Below are 18,845 nucleotides of genomic sequence, written 5' to 3'. Positions count from 1 at the left end.
TGGCAATTCCTCAAAGATCTAGAACTAGAAATACCATTTGATCCAGCCATACCATTACTGGGGATATACCCAAGGGATTATAAGTCATGCTGCTATAAAGACACATGCACACGTATGTTTATTGCGGCACTATTCACAATAGCACAGACTTGCAATCAACCCAAATGTCCATCAGTGACAGACTGGATTAAGAAATGTGGCCCATACACACCATGGAATACTATGCAGCCATAAAAAAGGATGAGTTTGTGTCCTTTGTAGGTACATGGATGCAGCTGGAAACCATTATTCTCAGCAAACTATCTCGAGAATAGAAAACCAAATACCACATGTTATCACTCATAGGTGGGAATTGAACAATGAGATCACTTGGACACAGGAAGGGGAACATCACACACCGGGTCCTATTGTGGGGAAGGGGGAGAGATAGCATTAGGAGATATACCTAACATAAATGATGAGTTAGTGGGTGCAGCACAACAACATGGCTCATGTATACATATGTAACAAAGCTGCATGTTGTGCACATGTACCCTAGCACTTAAAGTATAATTAAAAAAATATCTCAAGTTCATGAAAGAAAAAGACTGAGAAAATTTTCCAATTAAAAGAGACTAATGGGACACAACAAATAAGTACAAGTGTGATCCTGGATCGCATCTTGGAATGCGGGATAAAAGAGTTATAAATGATATTACTGGGACAACTGGCAAAATCCGAATATGGCCTGTGGATTAGATAATGAAATGAGATAACAGTAGTATCAATATTAAATTTCCCAATTTTGATCACTGTACTATGTTCATGAAAGAGAATGTCCTTGTTTCAGGAAATACACAAAATTTCACCTAGATAGTGTTATATAGAAATTATTTGTACTCTTCTTGCAACTCTTTTGTAAATTCAACATTGTTAGAAATGAATTGTACCAAAAGCAAGTATCTTCTGCCTCTGAGAAAATCACGTACCTCCCAGATGAGAAAGGCTATCTTAGGCTGGCGTCCATTTTGCAGTGGTGAGCTGAGAAATGTTTAACAACCAGCTCTCTAGGGGTGAGAAGGAAAACTTGTAGCATCGCTAATTTTTGTGGTATAGATACTCCGACTACAGCTGATACTTACCTACCAATATGGCATCACTAAATTTTCATACATGCTCTTATCGGGAAGAAATACATGCTTTCATTGAATGGCTCTAGGACACCACCGACACTGTGCTCAAAAAATAGCTAAATTCAATTGGTTTAGGGGCTGGGGAAATAACTAGAGAACGCCTTTTAAAAAAATACAAGCCAATAAAATAGTGAACAAAACAACAGCAAGTAAGCAGACAGACAGTAGTAAGCAAAGAGTTACTCAACATGAAGAGAAAAGACTGGTTTTTATTTTAGGATATTTACAAATATCATTTAGTTATTCTATAGTTATTATAGATGACAAATTACACAAAATTGCTGAATCAAGTATTTCCTGCTCTTTTAAGTTTAGAACATAATGTTATTACAACCAGCTTTTAAATTCTTTAAGACTAAAATAAATGGCTTCTCATTTATTTTAAGATTTCAGGACAATACTTCGTTTTTGTAATGTAATCAAAGTTCCGAATTGCAAATCCAGATACCTACAATTTAAATAAGCTTGGTAATTAGATCAACCTGAGTTCAAAACTTTGATTCACTTTTTATTAGCTATCTGTCCTTAGTGAATCACTGAACATTATTTTCTAAATCTTTCCTCCTCTGCACAATAGGATGCAATACCCAATGTAGTGAATACCTGTCCTGCTTTGGTTTGTCACTATTTATTTTTCTGACATTCCAGCTAAGATTATCTCTCCAAGTTGTACTCCATCATTTCAAGTCTCCGAGTTTTTTGGGTATGCTGATCAAAACTGGAATGATACTGTTTATTATTTTAACTCTAGCAACTAGAACAGTGTCTTGATGACAAAGTAAGAGCTCAATAAATATTTGTTGGATGAATGAATAAATAAATGAACAGCTCCTCTACTTTGCATGATTTCTTTCTCTGCCCCTCTTTACACTAGGTAGACAGTTCACCCAAGCTGGCTATTAGAATACCCTGGTGGACTCACTTGAGTTCAGGGGTAAGCATCTGACCCGAACAAAAGCAAACAGGGTTCCTTCCCAGAGACTGATAGGAATTCTGAGAGACAAGGGACCTCTTTTTCTCTGAGGCCTCACTTAGATTATATGGCCCCTGTGAGCCAGTAGCTGTCAGCAGTCATTGTTTCTACCGCATGAAAAGAGTTTAATAGAGAATAAAGCCAAAGAGAGGAAAACAGAGATGAGAGATGGAAAACATGCTAGTAAAAGCACTCTCCAAATCCTTGGATTCAATTACACCTGAAAAGTTTTCTACTTAGACTTGTTTGATTTGTTAATTTACTCGGAAAGAGTGCTAAAACACAAAATCAATAACAATATGCAATATTAACAATATAAAGCACTTAGCATGGTTCCTATTGTATGGTAAGTATTTAGTGAATGACAGCGATTAGCATTTACCCCTCACCAGTTGTGTGTTTCTGGGCGAGTCTTTTACCTCTCTAGGGTTCATTTTCCTCACCTCAAAATGGATGGCTGGATTAGATGTTACTTTATGACCTTGTAAATACTTACGTTTTCTTTACATGAGTGAGAAATACACTCCAGTTTGGACCTTTTCTTCATGTTCAATTAAAGCAGGTATTTTGCTTAATATCAATGAATGCCATACTTTTACAAGTTTCTCCATGAAAGAGAACTAAGAATATAGTGAATGAACATATTCTCAAGGGTAGAGGCCATAACATCTTTTTACAATGAAGAAGAAAAGGCAAATGTAATTTTTTCCTAGGAGTTAAGATAGAAAAGTTTTGTTTATCCTAGTATTATTGGTGGGTTCTCACCTGGGCAAGGCCTAATGTTGCACATAATTATTTCCGCAGCATTCCCTTCACATGGCCACCCACCATGCTGAGCTGATGGATTATTGCAAGTCCTGGTCCTGGTTCGGTTGCCACGTCCACAGCTCCTTGTGCATTCTTCCCAAGGACTCCATTCCGACCAGCTACCATCCACTATACAAAGGTGAACCATTACACCATGAGGTATATTTCAATCGGGAGTACTCACACTGGGGCAATCCATAGGTAAAAAACAGAAATGAAGGTCTATTAAACACATGCCTATCAGTTAAATAAGGAGATGTACCTGGACATGGCTTATTTTGACAGTTTCGCATTTCCAAATCTGAACCTTGGCAGGGCTTCCCACCATTGGCTGGAAGGGGCTGGTTGCACAGACGACTCCTCTTTTGGATGCCTTTTCCACAGGTGACACTGCAGGCTCTCCATGCAGACCACTGGGAAAATCCACCATGAACTGCAAGTAAAACATTGTCCTTTGTCTTAGCTTTGCAAATAAAATATTGTAAAGGAGATTTCATTTAAGATATGCGCTGGTTACAGAGCTAAATATATAGTTGTTGAGAAATAGCTTATGAAATCTCTCCTTTAAGGTAAAATTAAAATCCAACAGGGAAGAACTTCTGTTAGCTAGAGTTTCTTCTCAGATCTCATCCTCACTCACTTGCACATGGCTGCTGGAAGAGTTAGAGACCAACGAGTTTACAAACTGCTTACCTTTTGGACATAAGTCATTCTTTAAAGCAAAAACATATACATTGATTTCTGAGACTAGATTTGACTTAGTTGTGAATCAGAAATTTAGTTTGGGATTTTAAATTAAAACTTTGACATTTTAAAGCTTTAAAATATGTATTGGTTTAGGCCCTTCAATCTGTAAATTTTGATGATTTTGTCCTCTCCCCATCACCTAAAAGTATCTTAAGGTGACAGGCGACTTGGACTAAAGTGCTTAATAATTTCCATGATTTGAGTCACCCCAGGTACTGTTTACTATGAATCTTCCTCTGATCACACTCACCCTGGACTATGACTGGCACTCTGACAAGGACAGAACCCATTAAGTTTCGAGCAACACATTCAAATTCAGAGGTATCGTCTTTCTGAGCATCAGCAATATATAATGAGTTGTTGGACAACACGTTAACCCGGTCATCCCAGGAAATAGAGTGCCCTTGACGGGACCATGTAATGGTTGGTTGAGGCTCTCCAGTTGCCTGACAATTCAATATGACTTTGCCACCAGCATTAATAACAGTTTCCACTGGCTCAAGAGTGATAATAGGAGGACCTACGGAAAAAAAGCACATAGTGTCTCAGTTGTTGTGGAGTTATAACATTTTTTATCATGTATTATACAGTAACATTATTTTGAAAAGAGTGGTTGATTTGTTTATAAAACACTGTTGCTTCCCAACTAAGATTGTAGATTATAATTGCCGTTGATACAATTTTCATAATTCTTTTTTATTTAGTAAATGTCAAAAATTTAAAATTCCTGAGCAGATTAGCCTAGAGCATGGGCTCTAGAGTTATGTTTCCCGGATTCAAATTCTGTGTCTGCTCCTTACTGCCTCTCTAAACCCCGTGTCCTTAAAAATGGTGCCTACTTCAGAGGATTCCTGTTAGACTCAACAAGAGGATGTGACTACAACTTTTGCATACAGTACTCTTAGTTACTATTGTTACTTTTGTCTGTGTTTTATATGGTGAATATTCACTTTTTTCTTTTGATCATTTTTGAGGTAAAGAGTCATTAACTCTTTTTTTTTTTTCTTTTTTAGCCAGAGTCTCCCTTTGTCACCTAGGCTGGAGTGCAGTGGCATGATCTTGACTCCCTGCAACCTCTGCCTCCGGGGTTCAAGCAATTCTGTTGCCTCAGCCTCCCGAGTAGCTGGGACTACAGGCGCCCGCCACCACGCCTGGCTAATTAACTCATTCTTTTATCACTGGCCATCATTCATTTATTCAGTAAACACGTACTGAAAGTCTGCTATTTGCCAGCATTGTGCTGGGTGCTAAGAGTATATAGAGAAAAGATATTCTTTCTAGTCTCAAGGAGCTCATAGGACCACTGATAAGATAGACTTGTGCTATAGCATACCTATAGAATTAATGTGTACTAACATGGGAGCATAAACAACAGTAACAATATATCAAACAAAAGCATGCCACTGGAAATGGAGAGGAAAAGGAAGACATATCCAAGAATTATTAAGAAAGAAATGATAGAACTTTGTTACGGACTGGTATGGGTTAAAGGGAAGAACTGATGACTACAGGGTTTTGATTTGGAGAATATGGTATATTTGGGCAATGCAATAGCACACACCAGAAGAACAGATTTGTGGATAGGGAGTAAGGAATGATAATTTGCATCCATTTATGACTATTGAACTTGAGGTATCTGTAAGACATTCATATAGAGATGTCTACGTAACAGGGATATTCATATCTAGAGCTCAGAATAAAGATGAGCAAGAAATATATATGTGTGAGTCTTTCATAGTGAATAAGATTGTTTCAGAAGAGAGTCTAAAATGAGAAGAAGGCCAAAGACAGAAACAATTGCAACAGCATCATTTAAGAGATGGACAGAAGCAAGCTTATAAATGATACTCAGAACCAATCACTGAGGTAGGAAGAAAATCAGGAGAAAAATGGTATTCTGGTAATAGTGAAGAGTGAATAAGATTGCTTCAGAAGAGTGTCTAAAATGAGAAGAGGGCCAAAGACAGAAACACTTGCAACAGCATTATTTAAGAGATGGACAGAAGACAAGCTTATAAATGATACTCAGAACCAATCACTGAGGTAGGAAGAAAATCAGGAGAAAAAGGATATTCTGGTAACCAAAAAGGAAGGAGGGAGATGTTAACAGTGTCTACAGTGAATGACAGTGGTTCCAGTAAAGCCCTTGGAAAGATTGTAAAAGGAACTGCATGCAACTGCTGGCAGAATGTTTGTCTATATTGGTCTACAGTCCCAAGAAAGATAGAATATGACAGACTTCATTGGGAAGAAGAGACTTGAACTGGATTTTCAAAAATAAGTAAGTAAGGTTATTTGAACAGAGAGGAGAGGGGAGAACACTTGCAGAGAAAGACACAACATGGAGATGGATTTAGCTCTTTTACTTTTTCAAAACAATGAACGAATAGAAAGGATGGTTCACCCTGAAGAGTAACAGCATACAGGTTTTAAACATTGGTTCAAATCTTAAAATAAGAAAGGTTTTCATTTAAATAAGAAAGCAAAGGGGGCAGCATATACATTCTTGAGAAGGATCATGGTGGGATGAGAGCGGTGTTTTAGTGACATTGAACTGAAAGGTGGAATGATTTGTTCAGTGAGTGATAATATCTGATAATTCAAGGTGGTGGCTGCATACTGTAGACTGAGAAGTGTATCTAGAATAAATAGAATACAAATAAGATAAAAATAGAATAAAAATGTGTTTTGTTGTGATATTAACACGTTAGTTTTTTCTGCAAAGGTATCAGTGACATGTTGTCTTTTAAAAAAGTAATTACTTCACCTGAGGTTTGACTCTCTTAGCAAGTGTCATGTAAAGCATTATTGTGACTTATGCTCATCACCCTACACAATGGCCTTCTAACTGACGTTTTTATTAACCTCACTCCAGAAACTTTCAGGGCCAGTGCCTTTATTTCTCTCCTAGTTTCCGGATTACATTATGCATTCAATAAACTGTTGCTGCATAAAGTAAATACTTCAGGTTTATCCCTCCACACTAAGTGACAACGTGACTAAATAAGCTTGTCTGCTCATATCAAAATGGCCAAAGTATCAAAAAAACTCAGAACTTTAATTTAGATACCATATTTGAACATTCCCAATTGCATATAAAGCTATAAATTAATACAATAAAATTCCACATGTACATACTTCGATTGAATTCATTCCATCATTCACATAATAATTACGAATACTTTAAATAATAATATAGCTTCTGGTACTTTAATCCTAATTTGAACCAAATTATATTTTTGACTACTTAATATGCCTCACTTACTAAAATGAATTTATTGTCAGTATGTGCAGATGAGCTGCTCTCATGTAGCTTTTCTTACACTGGGTCAGTGCTATTGTGTAGTGTCCTACCTACATTCACTCAACATTTATTTGGGAAATGTGGCATATTATATTCTCCCTTTGTTGGGCCATAATTCACATCAACATATTAACATTTCTAGAAAATTTGCAGTAAAGAAATTTGGTATGCCTAAGGAGGGCTGAGCACATAGTAACTGTTCTTTATATATTTAATAAATAAAAGAACTCTGTTTAATTCATTTTTTCTCAGAATTGTTTGAACATAGAACGCTATTTTTTCCTAATGACATCCCATGTTATCATTTGATAGACATGTTCTTTAGTGAAACATTGTATTAGATATTATCATCTATTCGATGTCTTACAGAATTATTTAGTTTGGCAAACAGCTAACTAATCTAGAGCATCTCTCAATAGTGATGAAGAAAATGTAAACTCATCCTGTTAAATACTGAGCCTAGTCACAAAATGACTTGAAGTTCTTGCTTAAATTCTCAACCCAATGACATTGTCTTAGGGTCAGCCCCTTAAGTGGTTCTGTAAACTCTCCAGTGGGCCATTGGAGTATTCTATGTTTATCCAATTATGGATACTCTGTTTTCCAATGACTCTTACTAAAGGGCTTCCTGATGAGCATGAGGATCTCACCCAGAACGTTTAGTTATTTCATGAAAGAGTACAGCCATCAAACTGGAGCACTTTTGAGCTCCTTTACAGTAGTCTTTATTTTTAATAAATATCTTAAAATGCCATAAATGGCAATCTTTTTAAGCATGTTGGAATAACTGTGGTGAATTGTAAGAAGGGGCACCCCATTGAATGTGTTGTAATAAAAAAGCTCTGCCACCAATCAATTGCAATCTTATACTACATATGTTAGATAAAATACAGAAAAATATCTCTGTGTTATCAGTTCTATATTTGATGACAACTGCTCCATCAGCAGCAGCAAACTAAATTAGACACACTCTGAGAGCTACCACTAATGAACTTGCTATAGAGTTAAAGAAAATAAACATTCTTTATTAGGTAATATTTTCTAAATCAAGTGTTTAATTAGTTTCATTAAGCAACTTACTTTGCAGAGTCAGACTCATACTGCGCTCCACCACCCCAGCTTCATTGGTAGCTACACATGTATAGTCACCGGCATCTTCATTCTATGGAAACAAGCAGCATTTTTACAAAAATATGAGCCTCCAGAGCAGGGCATCACTTTTTTCACCACATGCTAGTTTATTTGAAATTTCATTTTTGAGAAGGAATTTTAATGGAAATTAGAAAACCTACATATGTCTAACCTCTTAAATAGATTTAAAGGAGGAAGGAAGAGGAAGAGAAAGAGGAGGGCTAGGGGAGAAAACAAATTCCAAGCCTAAACTTTCTCAAAATAGCCTATCATTGATCTCCAGGAATACTAACTGGTAAGAAACCAAAGCAAAAATTACATTATTTTCTGATCATCTATCTGGAGTTATTTTATTAAAGAAAAATACTAATACTATACTTATAGATATCTTAAAAAGCATTAAAATAATCAGGACAAATTAACAAATATTGAGTCCTTTCTAATGGGGATTATTAAAACTACATTCAGCTGGACCTCTGTCTAGGGAGTTTGAAGTTTAGGAGAGAAAGTGAAAAACTAATTTACTTATAATAATAAATCACAGACTGTAGGTGACATTATATACACATATGTATGTGTCTGTGTGTAAATTTATGTAGGACTACACTAAATAAATTTCAATTTGGTGACTAGAGGCACAGATTTCGCTGAAGGTCTTGTGAATGGAAGAATTCAGGTCTCCTTAACAAACAGTAAGTCAATAAAGGGGAGCTGATTTGCAGGTAGTAGATTGGGAGAAGGAAAAATAAATGTTGGTTTAGATGTTTAATTTGAGGTTTCAGTGTATTATCCAAACAGAAGTTCCTAGTCAACAGCTGGAAATGGAACTTGGAAGAGTTTCAGCATTGGTGATACTACAGTTTTAGGAATCTTAGATTGCATGATGAAAAAAGTTAGTATTAACATTGGTATTAGAAGTACCAAGGACTTCAGAAATAGTAATAGAGGAAAAAGGGAAAAGTGGTAATGAAGAAGGCTGAGCTGTATTAGTATTATGGCACATAAGGTAGAAATTCATAATAGAAGGAACAATCAACAAATGACATCTAATGTTGAAGTAAAATCAATGAGACTAAAAGACTGAGACTGGTCCACTGGATTGGGTAATTAGATGGTATATTTTAATTATTTCAATTACTTAAACAATGACAGCACATAAGTGGTCTCACCAAATGTGATTTAACAAATTCATGTGTATTCTAGTTTAAACATTTTGGGATAAAATATTTCACTTTGGGGTAATTTGAGCCCAAAATTAGAATAATAACCAAAAGCACCACTCATTTTCTGAATTACTGAACTTTGGAAAAGCCTAACATAGTTATCAGCTTACTATGAAATCTACTCTATATGTAACTGTGTTTGTAATTCTTCAATTTCCTTGTCCTAAAACAGATCTGAGGAAGTTATCTCCAAATGTTAATTAGTAAGTCAATGATAAGGAACAAGGCAGCCAAATTATCCCACTGCACTTATTTGAAAGGGCTAAAATATCTATTTCAATCCTTGTTTCAGTTTTTTAAAAGAAGTTATTTGATTCAGATTTTATGATTTAAACAGGAATGTAAGAGAAATTTTTCCTATCTATGGCACTTACAGAGGGGTATTGGCTGTGGGGGTTTAAAGGTGCACCATTCATTCCAGTGTGACTTACAACAGTGCCATAGATGGCCAGGGAACCATTGCCCAGTTTCCGGATTCTGTGGCTGATTTCAATATCCACTCCCTTTCTATTCCACTGGATGGTTGGGGTGGGGTCTCCATTCACCTCACAATTCAGGATTGCATTCCCACCAAGTGGTTCAATCCAGTTAGAAGGATAATCACCTTTGAAGACTGGAGGTTCTGGAAAATAACATAAGACAGGTACAATGTAAAAGTAAGTGCTGATAATTTGTGATTTTTGATCTATTTGGAAAAATAATTTAGTAAAGAGGGGAGTAAAGCCACCTTAAAACCTCATGAATTTTCCAGAATCAAATCTTGCTAAATCACCAGATAATTTTGTCAACTTCAATATTCTAAGGGAATGATTCCACTTTGTGTGAAATGATCTCTTCACTTCTTATCTACTTTTGAGTTGAATGCTCATAATTTTTTCCTCATGAATTTGTACATCTGTGAAATAGGACTGAGTGGATTAAAAACTAAGAAGCAAAACCTGAGCCATTCATTATGAATGCATTATAAATTAAAAATGCAGTGCTTTTACCTACCTTTCACATAAACAAACCCAACTGCCTTCACAAAGCCAACGCTGTTCTCTGCGGTGCACACGTAAGTACCTGAATCCTCTTTTGACACTCTTTCAATAACAAGTTCACTGTGTCCATTTACACTGTCAAAGTGGGCTAAGGGAAACAAGAAACACAAATGCCTCTCAGGAACCTAGGAAAAATTTCACGACAGCTCCGTATTTTGCACATTAGATTTATGAGTTGGTCAACAATTGAACCAAAGAGATGACATTGGAGAAGAGAGCCTTTTCCACAGATTTCTTCATCTGAGTTATTTACTATGTCTATAGACACTTGTTTGAAGAACAAAAAACAACAGAAGGAACAGGAAAAGAGAATGAAAACAAACATCTTTTAAAAATTAGGCTTAAAGTAAACCTTTCATCTAAATGTATTGCTTAAAGCTGGCTCATAGTCTGAGTTTCAAAAATATTTCATTCAGAAATATTACATTTTCCATTTCATTTATCTCACTACCACTTTCCCTCCCAAACAATTTACATCAAACACATGAAAACCTTTTCACCTTATAATTCAACTGACTTGGCAGGTCAAAGGGGAAAATTATGAAAACATATGCTAGTTAGGTAATAACAACAACATAGTCAGATTTGTAATAATTTAAACTTCTCTGTAAATCATAAATGGTGATTATATAAATATTTACAAAGGCAGATATTAAAAATTTATGATAGTAATATTTATAACATAATGTGTAACATTTAGAAGAAAATATAAGGTAAATATGCTAATCCTAAAACAACTAAGACTAAATAAAATTCTGACTAAACCAGTCCATATCTAAATACGCATGTTTACCTTGCATGCTCTCCCCATTCAAGTTTTTTAAAAAAAATCTTTTACTGCTGAATATTAAGTGGAAATTTAAGCTTTAAAAGTACATTTACATTACTGCACTTTCAGAAAACAATATTGATTAGATTGTTTAGTGTTTGTTTTTTCTTAGTGAGATGTATTGTTGTTATTAAGGTAATGCAGCTGATAAATTCCAGTCATTAACATAACTCTTTATAATAGAAAAAAAAAAAAACCCTTGGCCGGGCGCGGTGGCTCAAGCCTGTAATCCCAGCACTTTGGGAGGCCGAGACGGGTGGATCACGAGGTCAGGAGATCGAGACCATCCTGGCTAACACGGTGAAACTCCGTCTCTACTAAAAAAAATACAAAAAACTAGCCGGGCGATGTGGCGGGCGCCTGTAGTCCCAGTTACTCGGGAGGCTGAGGCAGGAGAATGGCGTAAACCCGGGAGGCGGAGCTTGCAGTGAGCGGAGATCGCGCCACTGTACTTCAGCCTGGGCGACAGGGCGAGACTCCGTCTCAAAAAAAAAAAAAAAAAAAAAAAAAAAAAAACCCTCAAGCTTATTACTACTTTTCTAGCAAGACACCTAGTAAATGCTAATAGTGTAATACTTCAGAACTCAATTTTGGGATAGGAGAATTTCTCAGTACTGACAAAGTCTTTATACTGATGACAAAGTCTAACAAATAAATAGATATTTGTTCACCCAGGGACGGGTACTCCTGGGTTCCAGACATGACCTTAACTTGTAGTATACACAGTGACTAGAAATTTTCCACATAAATTAATCTACACTATTATAGAGGTTGAGGCAAACAGAAGTAGAATTCTTCTCTGTAACCTTAAGTGAATCTTCAGGACTCCAAGAGTGGCCATCTTAATCCATTGATCAGTGATGCAGGGGGGTCCAGCTGTGATAAGTTTAGGCGCCTATATAAACATACTGCCTTCTCATGGGGTAGGGGGAATTATATTTAGGTTAAAAAATCTACTTATAACCTGCAATATATGTCCCTATGATCAACTTACACTTCCAAAAGAAGGAACAAAACATATATATTGGGTAGAGGGTAAAATCCAAGCAGAGACACGCATTTTACAGAATTTAAAGCAATCAATTCTTGTTACTTTTCAATTAATTTTCACAGCTGGAGGAAACAGAGTTTGGTCTAGAGTTCTACATAGGTGTATTTATTCACTTCTTGAGAATTAAATGACCAACCTGGGATAATATTGTTATTGAAGGTCCATGTTAATTTGGGCAATGGAATACCAGTAGCTTTACAGCTTAATCGTAGCTGTTCTCCTTTATTTAATGACACGTCTCCAGGAAGTTCAGTAAAAGTGGGGAGAACATGTACAGTCAGGCTGACAGTGTGTGTATCTTCACCTGCAGCATTGTTAGCAACACAGGTATAGAAGCCAGAATCCTCCAGCTAAAATAAAAGTAGCATTTAAAATTTCATAATCATCCATCATAGTACATAAAATACATCAAGTTGCATAGCTAGGCCCTCAAGAAACTCTCTTATCCAAAGACAATTTAAATCTCCATCTTTTAACCATCAGGTTAGCTTTTGCATAACATAATTTAAAATGTATGGAAGTTTAACTACAAGCCCATAATCATTCTACAGTGGTAAGATTTCAGAAAACTGTAGATTCTGTGGTTTACTGGATATCAAGTGTATAGCTGCTCTGCATTGCACAAATAAAGAGCAAATAATCCCAAAAGCTGACAGCATCTTGACAGCACAGTTGGCTCTCTGAGTAAGGTGCTATCAAAGACCACCAAAACTATCAGAGGAAATGGTAAGAGAAAGGGCACTATTACCTACAATTCTGAGGCTTCACTTGCTAAATTCAATGACCAGCTCTCATGACTCATCTTTCTTGATGCATTTGTAGCACCTGACACAATTACGAGTCCTTTCTATCTGAAACCACCTTTACATGGCTTTCAGGACACTATGCTTTCCTAGCTTCCCTCCTGTCTCACTGGTTGCTTCTCCAACTTTTTTGGGGGCTTCTCCTCAACATTAACATCTTAATGTTGGCATGTGAGAAGGCTCAGCCTCTGGTCCTCTTTTCTTCTGTATCTATCTGTACTCATTTTTTTGGTGATCTCATACAGTGCTATGGCTTTAAATATAAACTTTATGCTGATGACTATCAGCATCTCCAACCCAAATACTGATACTTTCTTACAAACTCAAAGTCTGTTGAACTTCTTATTCTAACTCTTTGCTCTGATGCCTAAGATACGTCTCACACTCATGCCCCAAAACTGAGCTCCCAATTCCTTCCAACGGCCCCTTCTTGTACTGCCTGTAGCCTTCACCATTGCAGCTGATGGCTATTTCACCCTTCCAATTGTTCATGCCTTTAGTCTCAAACATTTGAGTCATTCTTATTTTTTTTTTCCTCACACCCTACTTGCAATCTGTCAGAAAATGCTAGCTTCAAAGTATATGCAGAATCTTACTTCTTGCCTCTTCTCTGCTAACATCCTGCTTTGAGTTCTATCATTTCTCATCTGCCTCCAGACAGTCTTCCCAAGAGGTCTCACTACTCCTGTCCTTGTCTCCCTACCTCTGATTCTCACCACAACAGCCAACATAACCCTTTAAAAATGTAAGGCATATAAAAATCTGCTCAGAAACCTGCAGTGGATTCTGACTTAGAGTAAAAGGTAAAATTGTACAATGACCTGTAAGACCTGACATGATTTGGCCTCCATTTATCACTGACGTCTTTCTCCTTTCATTCTTTGTTTTGCTTTCACTGGCTTCCTGTTTTTCAAATACACTGGACGTGTTTCCACCTCAAGTGCTTTGCTCTACCTATTTTTTTTTTCCCCTGGTCTGCTCCTCCACATATTTGCTTGGCTAATTCACTTCCTTCAAGTTTGGCTCAAATGTCACCTTCCCAGAGAGAACTTACTCTGACTACCCTATTTACAACTGTTATCTTCACTGCTCCAACTCCTGAAACCCTTTACCCCTTTCTTATTTTTCATGCCATTTTTTTTTCTTCTGACTTATTTTCTTCTGACATTATTATTTTTCATTTTTATTGTCTCCTTCCTGTACGTATAAACTCCATGAGGGCAAAGATCTTTGATTCTTTTGTTCGCTGATGTATTCCCAGTGCCTAAACCAGTGCTAGTTGCAGAGAAGGTGTTCGATACATATTTGTTGACTATTTGAATAGGAATATTCAAATATGAATATACATAAATACTTATGTTGACTATTAATGACTGCTTCTGATTGCATTGAGACACATAGACTTTTTTCCTTTTTAAAAAAATGTTTAACATTTTTTCCCCTTGAAGTACTAAAGAATTGAAAGTTATTTACTCTAGATACTTATCATTGCCCTGTAAGGTTAAGAGCAGAGAATATAGCAATGGTACTTAAAATTTTTCCTGATAAACACATATTTCCACAAACATAATTTTAGAAGGAGGGCATTTGTGAGTTCCTATCATCTGTTAAATATTATTCAAGGGACATAAAATGAAATATGTGTGAAATTAATTTTGTGACCTGATTTTATAAGAATATATATTTTTAATTATTAAAGAATATACTTCCATGCTAAATTATTAAAAGTATGACAGCAAATTTATAATCTGGCTTAACGTATCTGTTCATATCCATTAAACTTACCACAACGTTTTCTAAAATGAGTTCTCCATATGGTTCAGCAGTGTATTTTCCTAACAAGTTAGCTAAAAGAACATTGTCTTTTTTCCAGTTAATTGCTGGTGTGGGGATTCCGTCAGCTACGCATGGAAGAATGGCTTGTGAATTCTCATTGACCGTGTAGTGTCCTTCTGTGCGTCTGATCCTGGGTGGTACTATGAAGAGTTTAAAAAAGAGTCATCCAGGAAGCTGAGTTCAATAATGTCTTTATTCACAATAAAAATTAACACACAAAAAACTCTCTTCATGGTAACTTTGCTAGAAATACTAAAAATGAAATATTACGATATTGATTTGCTTCCTGCTATGAAAGAAATCAGTATTTTTGGTGCTAGCAAGAATCCTAATGTATTTGAACTTACTGAATATATTTACATTCAGTTTCTGAGCAAACGACAGAACTGGGTGGAAGATCTTTATATTTTATTTGGCTTCCTGACGTTTCCGTCTTTGAGTTACTTCTGTTTATTGCAGTGAAGTAAAACAAACCAACAACAAAACCAAAAAATGCTTCTATGGTTGTATAACTGCTATATTTGTCTCAGAGATACATTGTGAGGATGAACTAATAATAGTCACCAGAAAACACTATAAGACACCCAATATTGAATATCACAAAGTGCTGTAGAAAAAAAATACTTATTGCAGTATTTTAAATGTTACAATGAATACAAGTAAACCAGATCAAGACATTTAATTCAGTTTTTATACCGTCAGGCAATTTTCATAGTGACTTCATAACTCTGCACATTTGGTACATTATAGTACCAAATACTTCCTGTGACTCAAATTTTTTTTAACTAGAATTTAGGCAATATAGAGATGAACCGAATATTTTAGTGTAATAAAAAATACTCGACTGGACTTAGAACTAAGATAGTTACTTCTAAAGAAAAGACAAAAAGTACTGAGAATTCTTGGCTCAAAAGAAAAAATACACTCCCTTCCCAAAACAATGAATGTGGAATCATTCAAACAAATCAGTGAGAAGTGGACCTATCTTAATGACATTTTAAAGAGTGACAGGAGAACAGTTGACCTTAGCAAAAATAAAATTGCTATATAAACTTTAATTAGCTGCTTTCAGTTAAATTAACTGCTTTCAATTAAAATAGTTTTTATCTTTTATGATATGATTAAATATACAAACATTATATAATAATAGATATAAACATAATTTGGAAAACACAAAAATTGATTTTGCTCAATGGTGCATCATATTCATTTTTAATTAATTCATGCTCTATTTTCATTATCTTCTTTATCCTGATTTCCTTGGGTCGCTATTTGTCTTTTGTTAGGGGATACAAAGTTGCAGCATTAGTAGATTTACTTCAGTTCTTTCTTTTTCAAAATGAAAGAATTATGGCTAGGACTTTGTGTTGATTTTAGCTTTGAGCACACACTGTACATTTTGATATGTCATGTCTTTATTTTCTAAATAATCTGAAAACAGAAAATTATTCTTTGACCTACTTTTTGGCTGGAAGAGTGTTTTTAAAGTCATCTGGGTTTGGGGTTTTGGCATTGAAAGTTCATTACAAATTTCTAGCTTTATTGCATGGTGGGTAGAAATTATGGTCTATCTTTTTGAAACTTATTAACAATGTTTTTGTTTAGGTCAATTTTGGTAAATTTTCTACAGACACTTGAAAAGAAGGAGTATTATTTATTTGAAGGCAAATGGATAGTGTATATTGATTAATTATGTTAACTGAAAGCAGGGGATTTATTTAGAAAACTCATAAATGGTGATTTTTAATTTTGGCTAAATTATTCAACCAAAAATGTTTCCACTCAAAATTGTCTCTGTTATTCTGAAGTTACAGAAAATTAAAATGCACTTGAAAAATAAAACAGCTTTCACAAATTTCTGAAAAATGAAAAAGCAGAAACTCCTCATTATAATAATTACCTCTGAAAAGAGAGGTTGGAAGCAGTTTAATCTGCTATTGTTTCCTACCACTGATATTAACATGGATCCTATCCTTAGTCAAAATATACAATAAAAACTAAAAATATTTCAATGCTGATTTTTCAATATTTTGTTGTCTTAATACAAAGGAAAGATATTTTTCTGTTATAAAAATGTATAGGTAAATATTTTGCCACTTTAATATAATGAATCAAATAGATCTCCTAATTCTCATTAGGGTCAAGTCATACAATGTAGGTCATATGGTGATTCGTTTTGAACCGAGATGACTTGAAGCTTGAAAAGTAAAGCAGAAAAGTCACAAAACACAAACGGACTCCTCATAAGTCAACTAATCACAATATGTGAGGGTACCAGCAACACATTAAAAATCCTGGCAATATTAACAAAATCTGTCTCTCTCACACACCTATGTACACAAACACACATAAACACAGTCCACAGAAAACAGATCTGAAGTGTACCTACATACCACAGCCCACCCCCCGCCCCCAACACACACTTTGGATTACTGAGTTTAAGGGTTTTTGATTTCTATCAGATTTGCTCTTGGTAGCCTTTTATCTTTGCCATGGTAGTGCAGCAGACAGAAATAATTCATGTTAAACAACCTACCATGGACGGTGAGCTTGGTGCTTGTGCTGCTTGATCCTGCTACATTGGCTGCCATGCAGGTGTAATGACCAGCATCACCAGACTGGGCAAATGCTATTTGCAGAGAGCCAGAGCTGAGGACGCGCTGGCGGATAGATTCCACAATTGCACGCCCATCTTTATGCCATGTAATGTCAGGTGGTGGGATGCCATCTGCTTCACACGGTAACGTGATGGGCTTGTCCACAGCAATAACATATTCCTTTAGATGAGGGCTAATGACTGGAGGAACTAAAAGATACAAAAAATATAAAGTTCAAAGTTCATCTTAGAAGCGTGAGTGCACAAATTACATACTACAGTACTGCTCTAGCAAACATTGATAAGAAACAAAATCCTGACTTCACCATATCATTAGAAAAGGAGCACTACACTTTTTCATGGGAACAAAAAAGTAACTGGGCACACTTCAGAAAACTAGTCCCTAGCTAACAAATAAATGTTACATGATAGTCGATTTTAGATGAGGAGATAAACATGTAGTCATGAGGGCTTGCATGTCTAGAAAATTTAAGCTGTATCAACAAAAGTATTTTCTTTAACTTACATAAATTATGTGATTCACTTTAGGTATTTAAACTTCCAAAATGAACACCAAGTTTTGGAAAATATTTTGGAAAAAAATTAACTGCTCTGAATAGACTGTCTCCTTGCAAATACAAATGTAATGGCAAGCACAAATTCAACCAAATAATTTTGTTGCTATAAATAATATGATTATTCAGTTATGTCACATGCTTCTTTATAGTGATGCATTACAACTCAATAGAATATCCAGGCTAATAGCTAAGTGGTGATTAGCCTATTGTAAACACTTGGAAAGAAAATCCTTATTATGAACCCTTTCATAGGTTTCCAAATAAGTGGGAAGAGTTTTACCTATATAATGAAATGAAGTATCAAATAGAGGTTCATAGAAGTTCAAAATAGGATTAGATGCCTGTGTTTTCTTATACAAACAATGGCCAAAAAAATAAAATACACTAAACTTTCTTCATAAAAGTGATAGAAAAACCAGTAGGATAATACAAACTAAGAATGTTGAGAACTATGGGGGAACAGCAGCATAATCATTTTAGATATATAAATATTTGGTAGACATTGTTACAACCATCTTTGAATTGAAAACAGAGATGAATTATTTAGGTACCTTGGACATTTAACTTGACTTTGCCCAAGGCTGTACCAGCTGGGTTCTGGGCCACACACATGTAAGTGCCAGCATCCTCTCGGACAGCTCTGGAGATCTGTAAGCTGCCACTAGGAAGAACTGCATGGTTTTTGCCTATATCACAGTTACAAAAGCAGAGTGAAAAAAAAAACAAAAAAAAAACCTTTTCATTAAAAACAATCA

At 35.5% G+C, this 18,845-nt stretch overlaps 1 protein-coding gene across 1 annotated transcript in view; it reads right to left on the bottom strand.

Annotated features, from left to right (window-relative positions):
- The window catches only part of HMCN1 (hemicentin 1), a 461,695-nt gene that overhangs the window by 53,404 nt on the left and 389,446 nt on the right, over positions 1-18,845 (bottom strand). The window contains exons 80-89 of the mRNA XM_011934184.1: positions 18,642-18,776; positions 17,453-17,722; positions 14,866-15,056; positions 12,414-12,627; positions 10,351-10,485; positions 9,789-9,979; positions 8,084-8,165; positions 3,950-4,219; positions 3,215-3,385; positions 2,911-3,081 (exon numbers count right to left, since the gene is read on the bottom strand). Coding sequence (XP_011789574.1) covers positions 2,911-3,081; positions 3,215-3,385; positions 3,950-4,219; positions 8,084-8,165; positions 9,789-9,979; positions 10,351-10,485; positions 12,414-12,627; positions 14,866-15,056; positions 17,453-17,722; positions 18,642-18,776 — 1,830 coding nt within the window. The remainder of the gene's footprint in view (positions 1-2,910; positions 3,082-3,214; positions 3,386-3,949; positions 4,220-8,083; positions 8,166-9,788; positions 9,980-10,350; positions 10,486-12,413; positions 12,628-14,865; positions 15,057-17,452; positions 17,723-18,641; positions 18,777-18,845) is intronic.

The sequence above is a fragment of the Colobus angolensis genome, unplaced genomic scaffold (genome assembly GCF_000951035.1).
Source record: "Colobus angolensis palliatus isolate OR3802 unplaced genomic scaffold, Cang.pa_1.0 Scaffold132, whole genome shotgun sequence".
NCBI classification, from domain to species: Eukaryota; Metazoa; Chordata; class Mammalia; order Primates; family Cercopithecidae; genus Colobus; species Colobus angolensis.
This window is presented reverse-complemented; position numbering and strand designations above follow the sequence as displayed.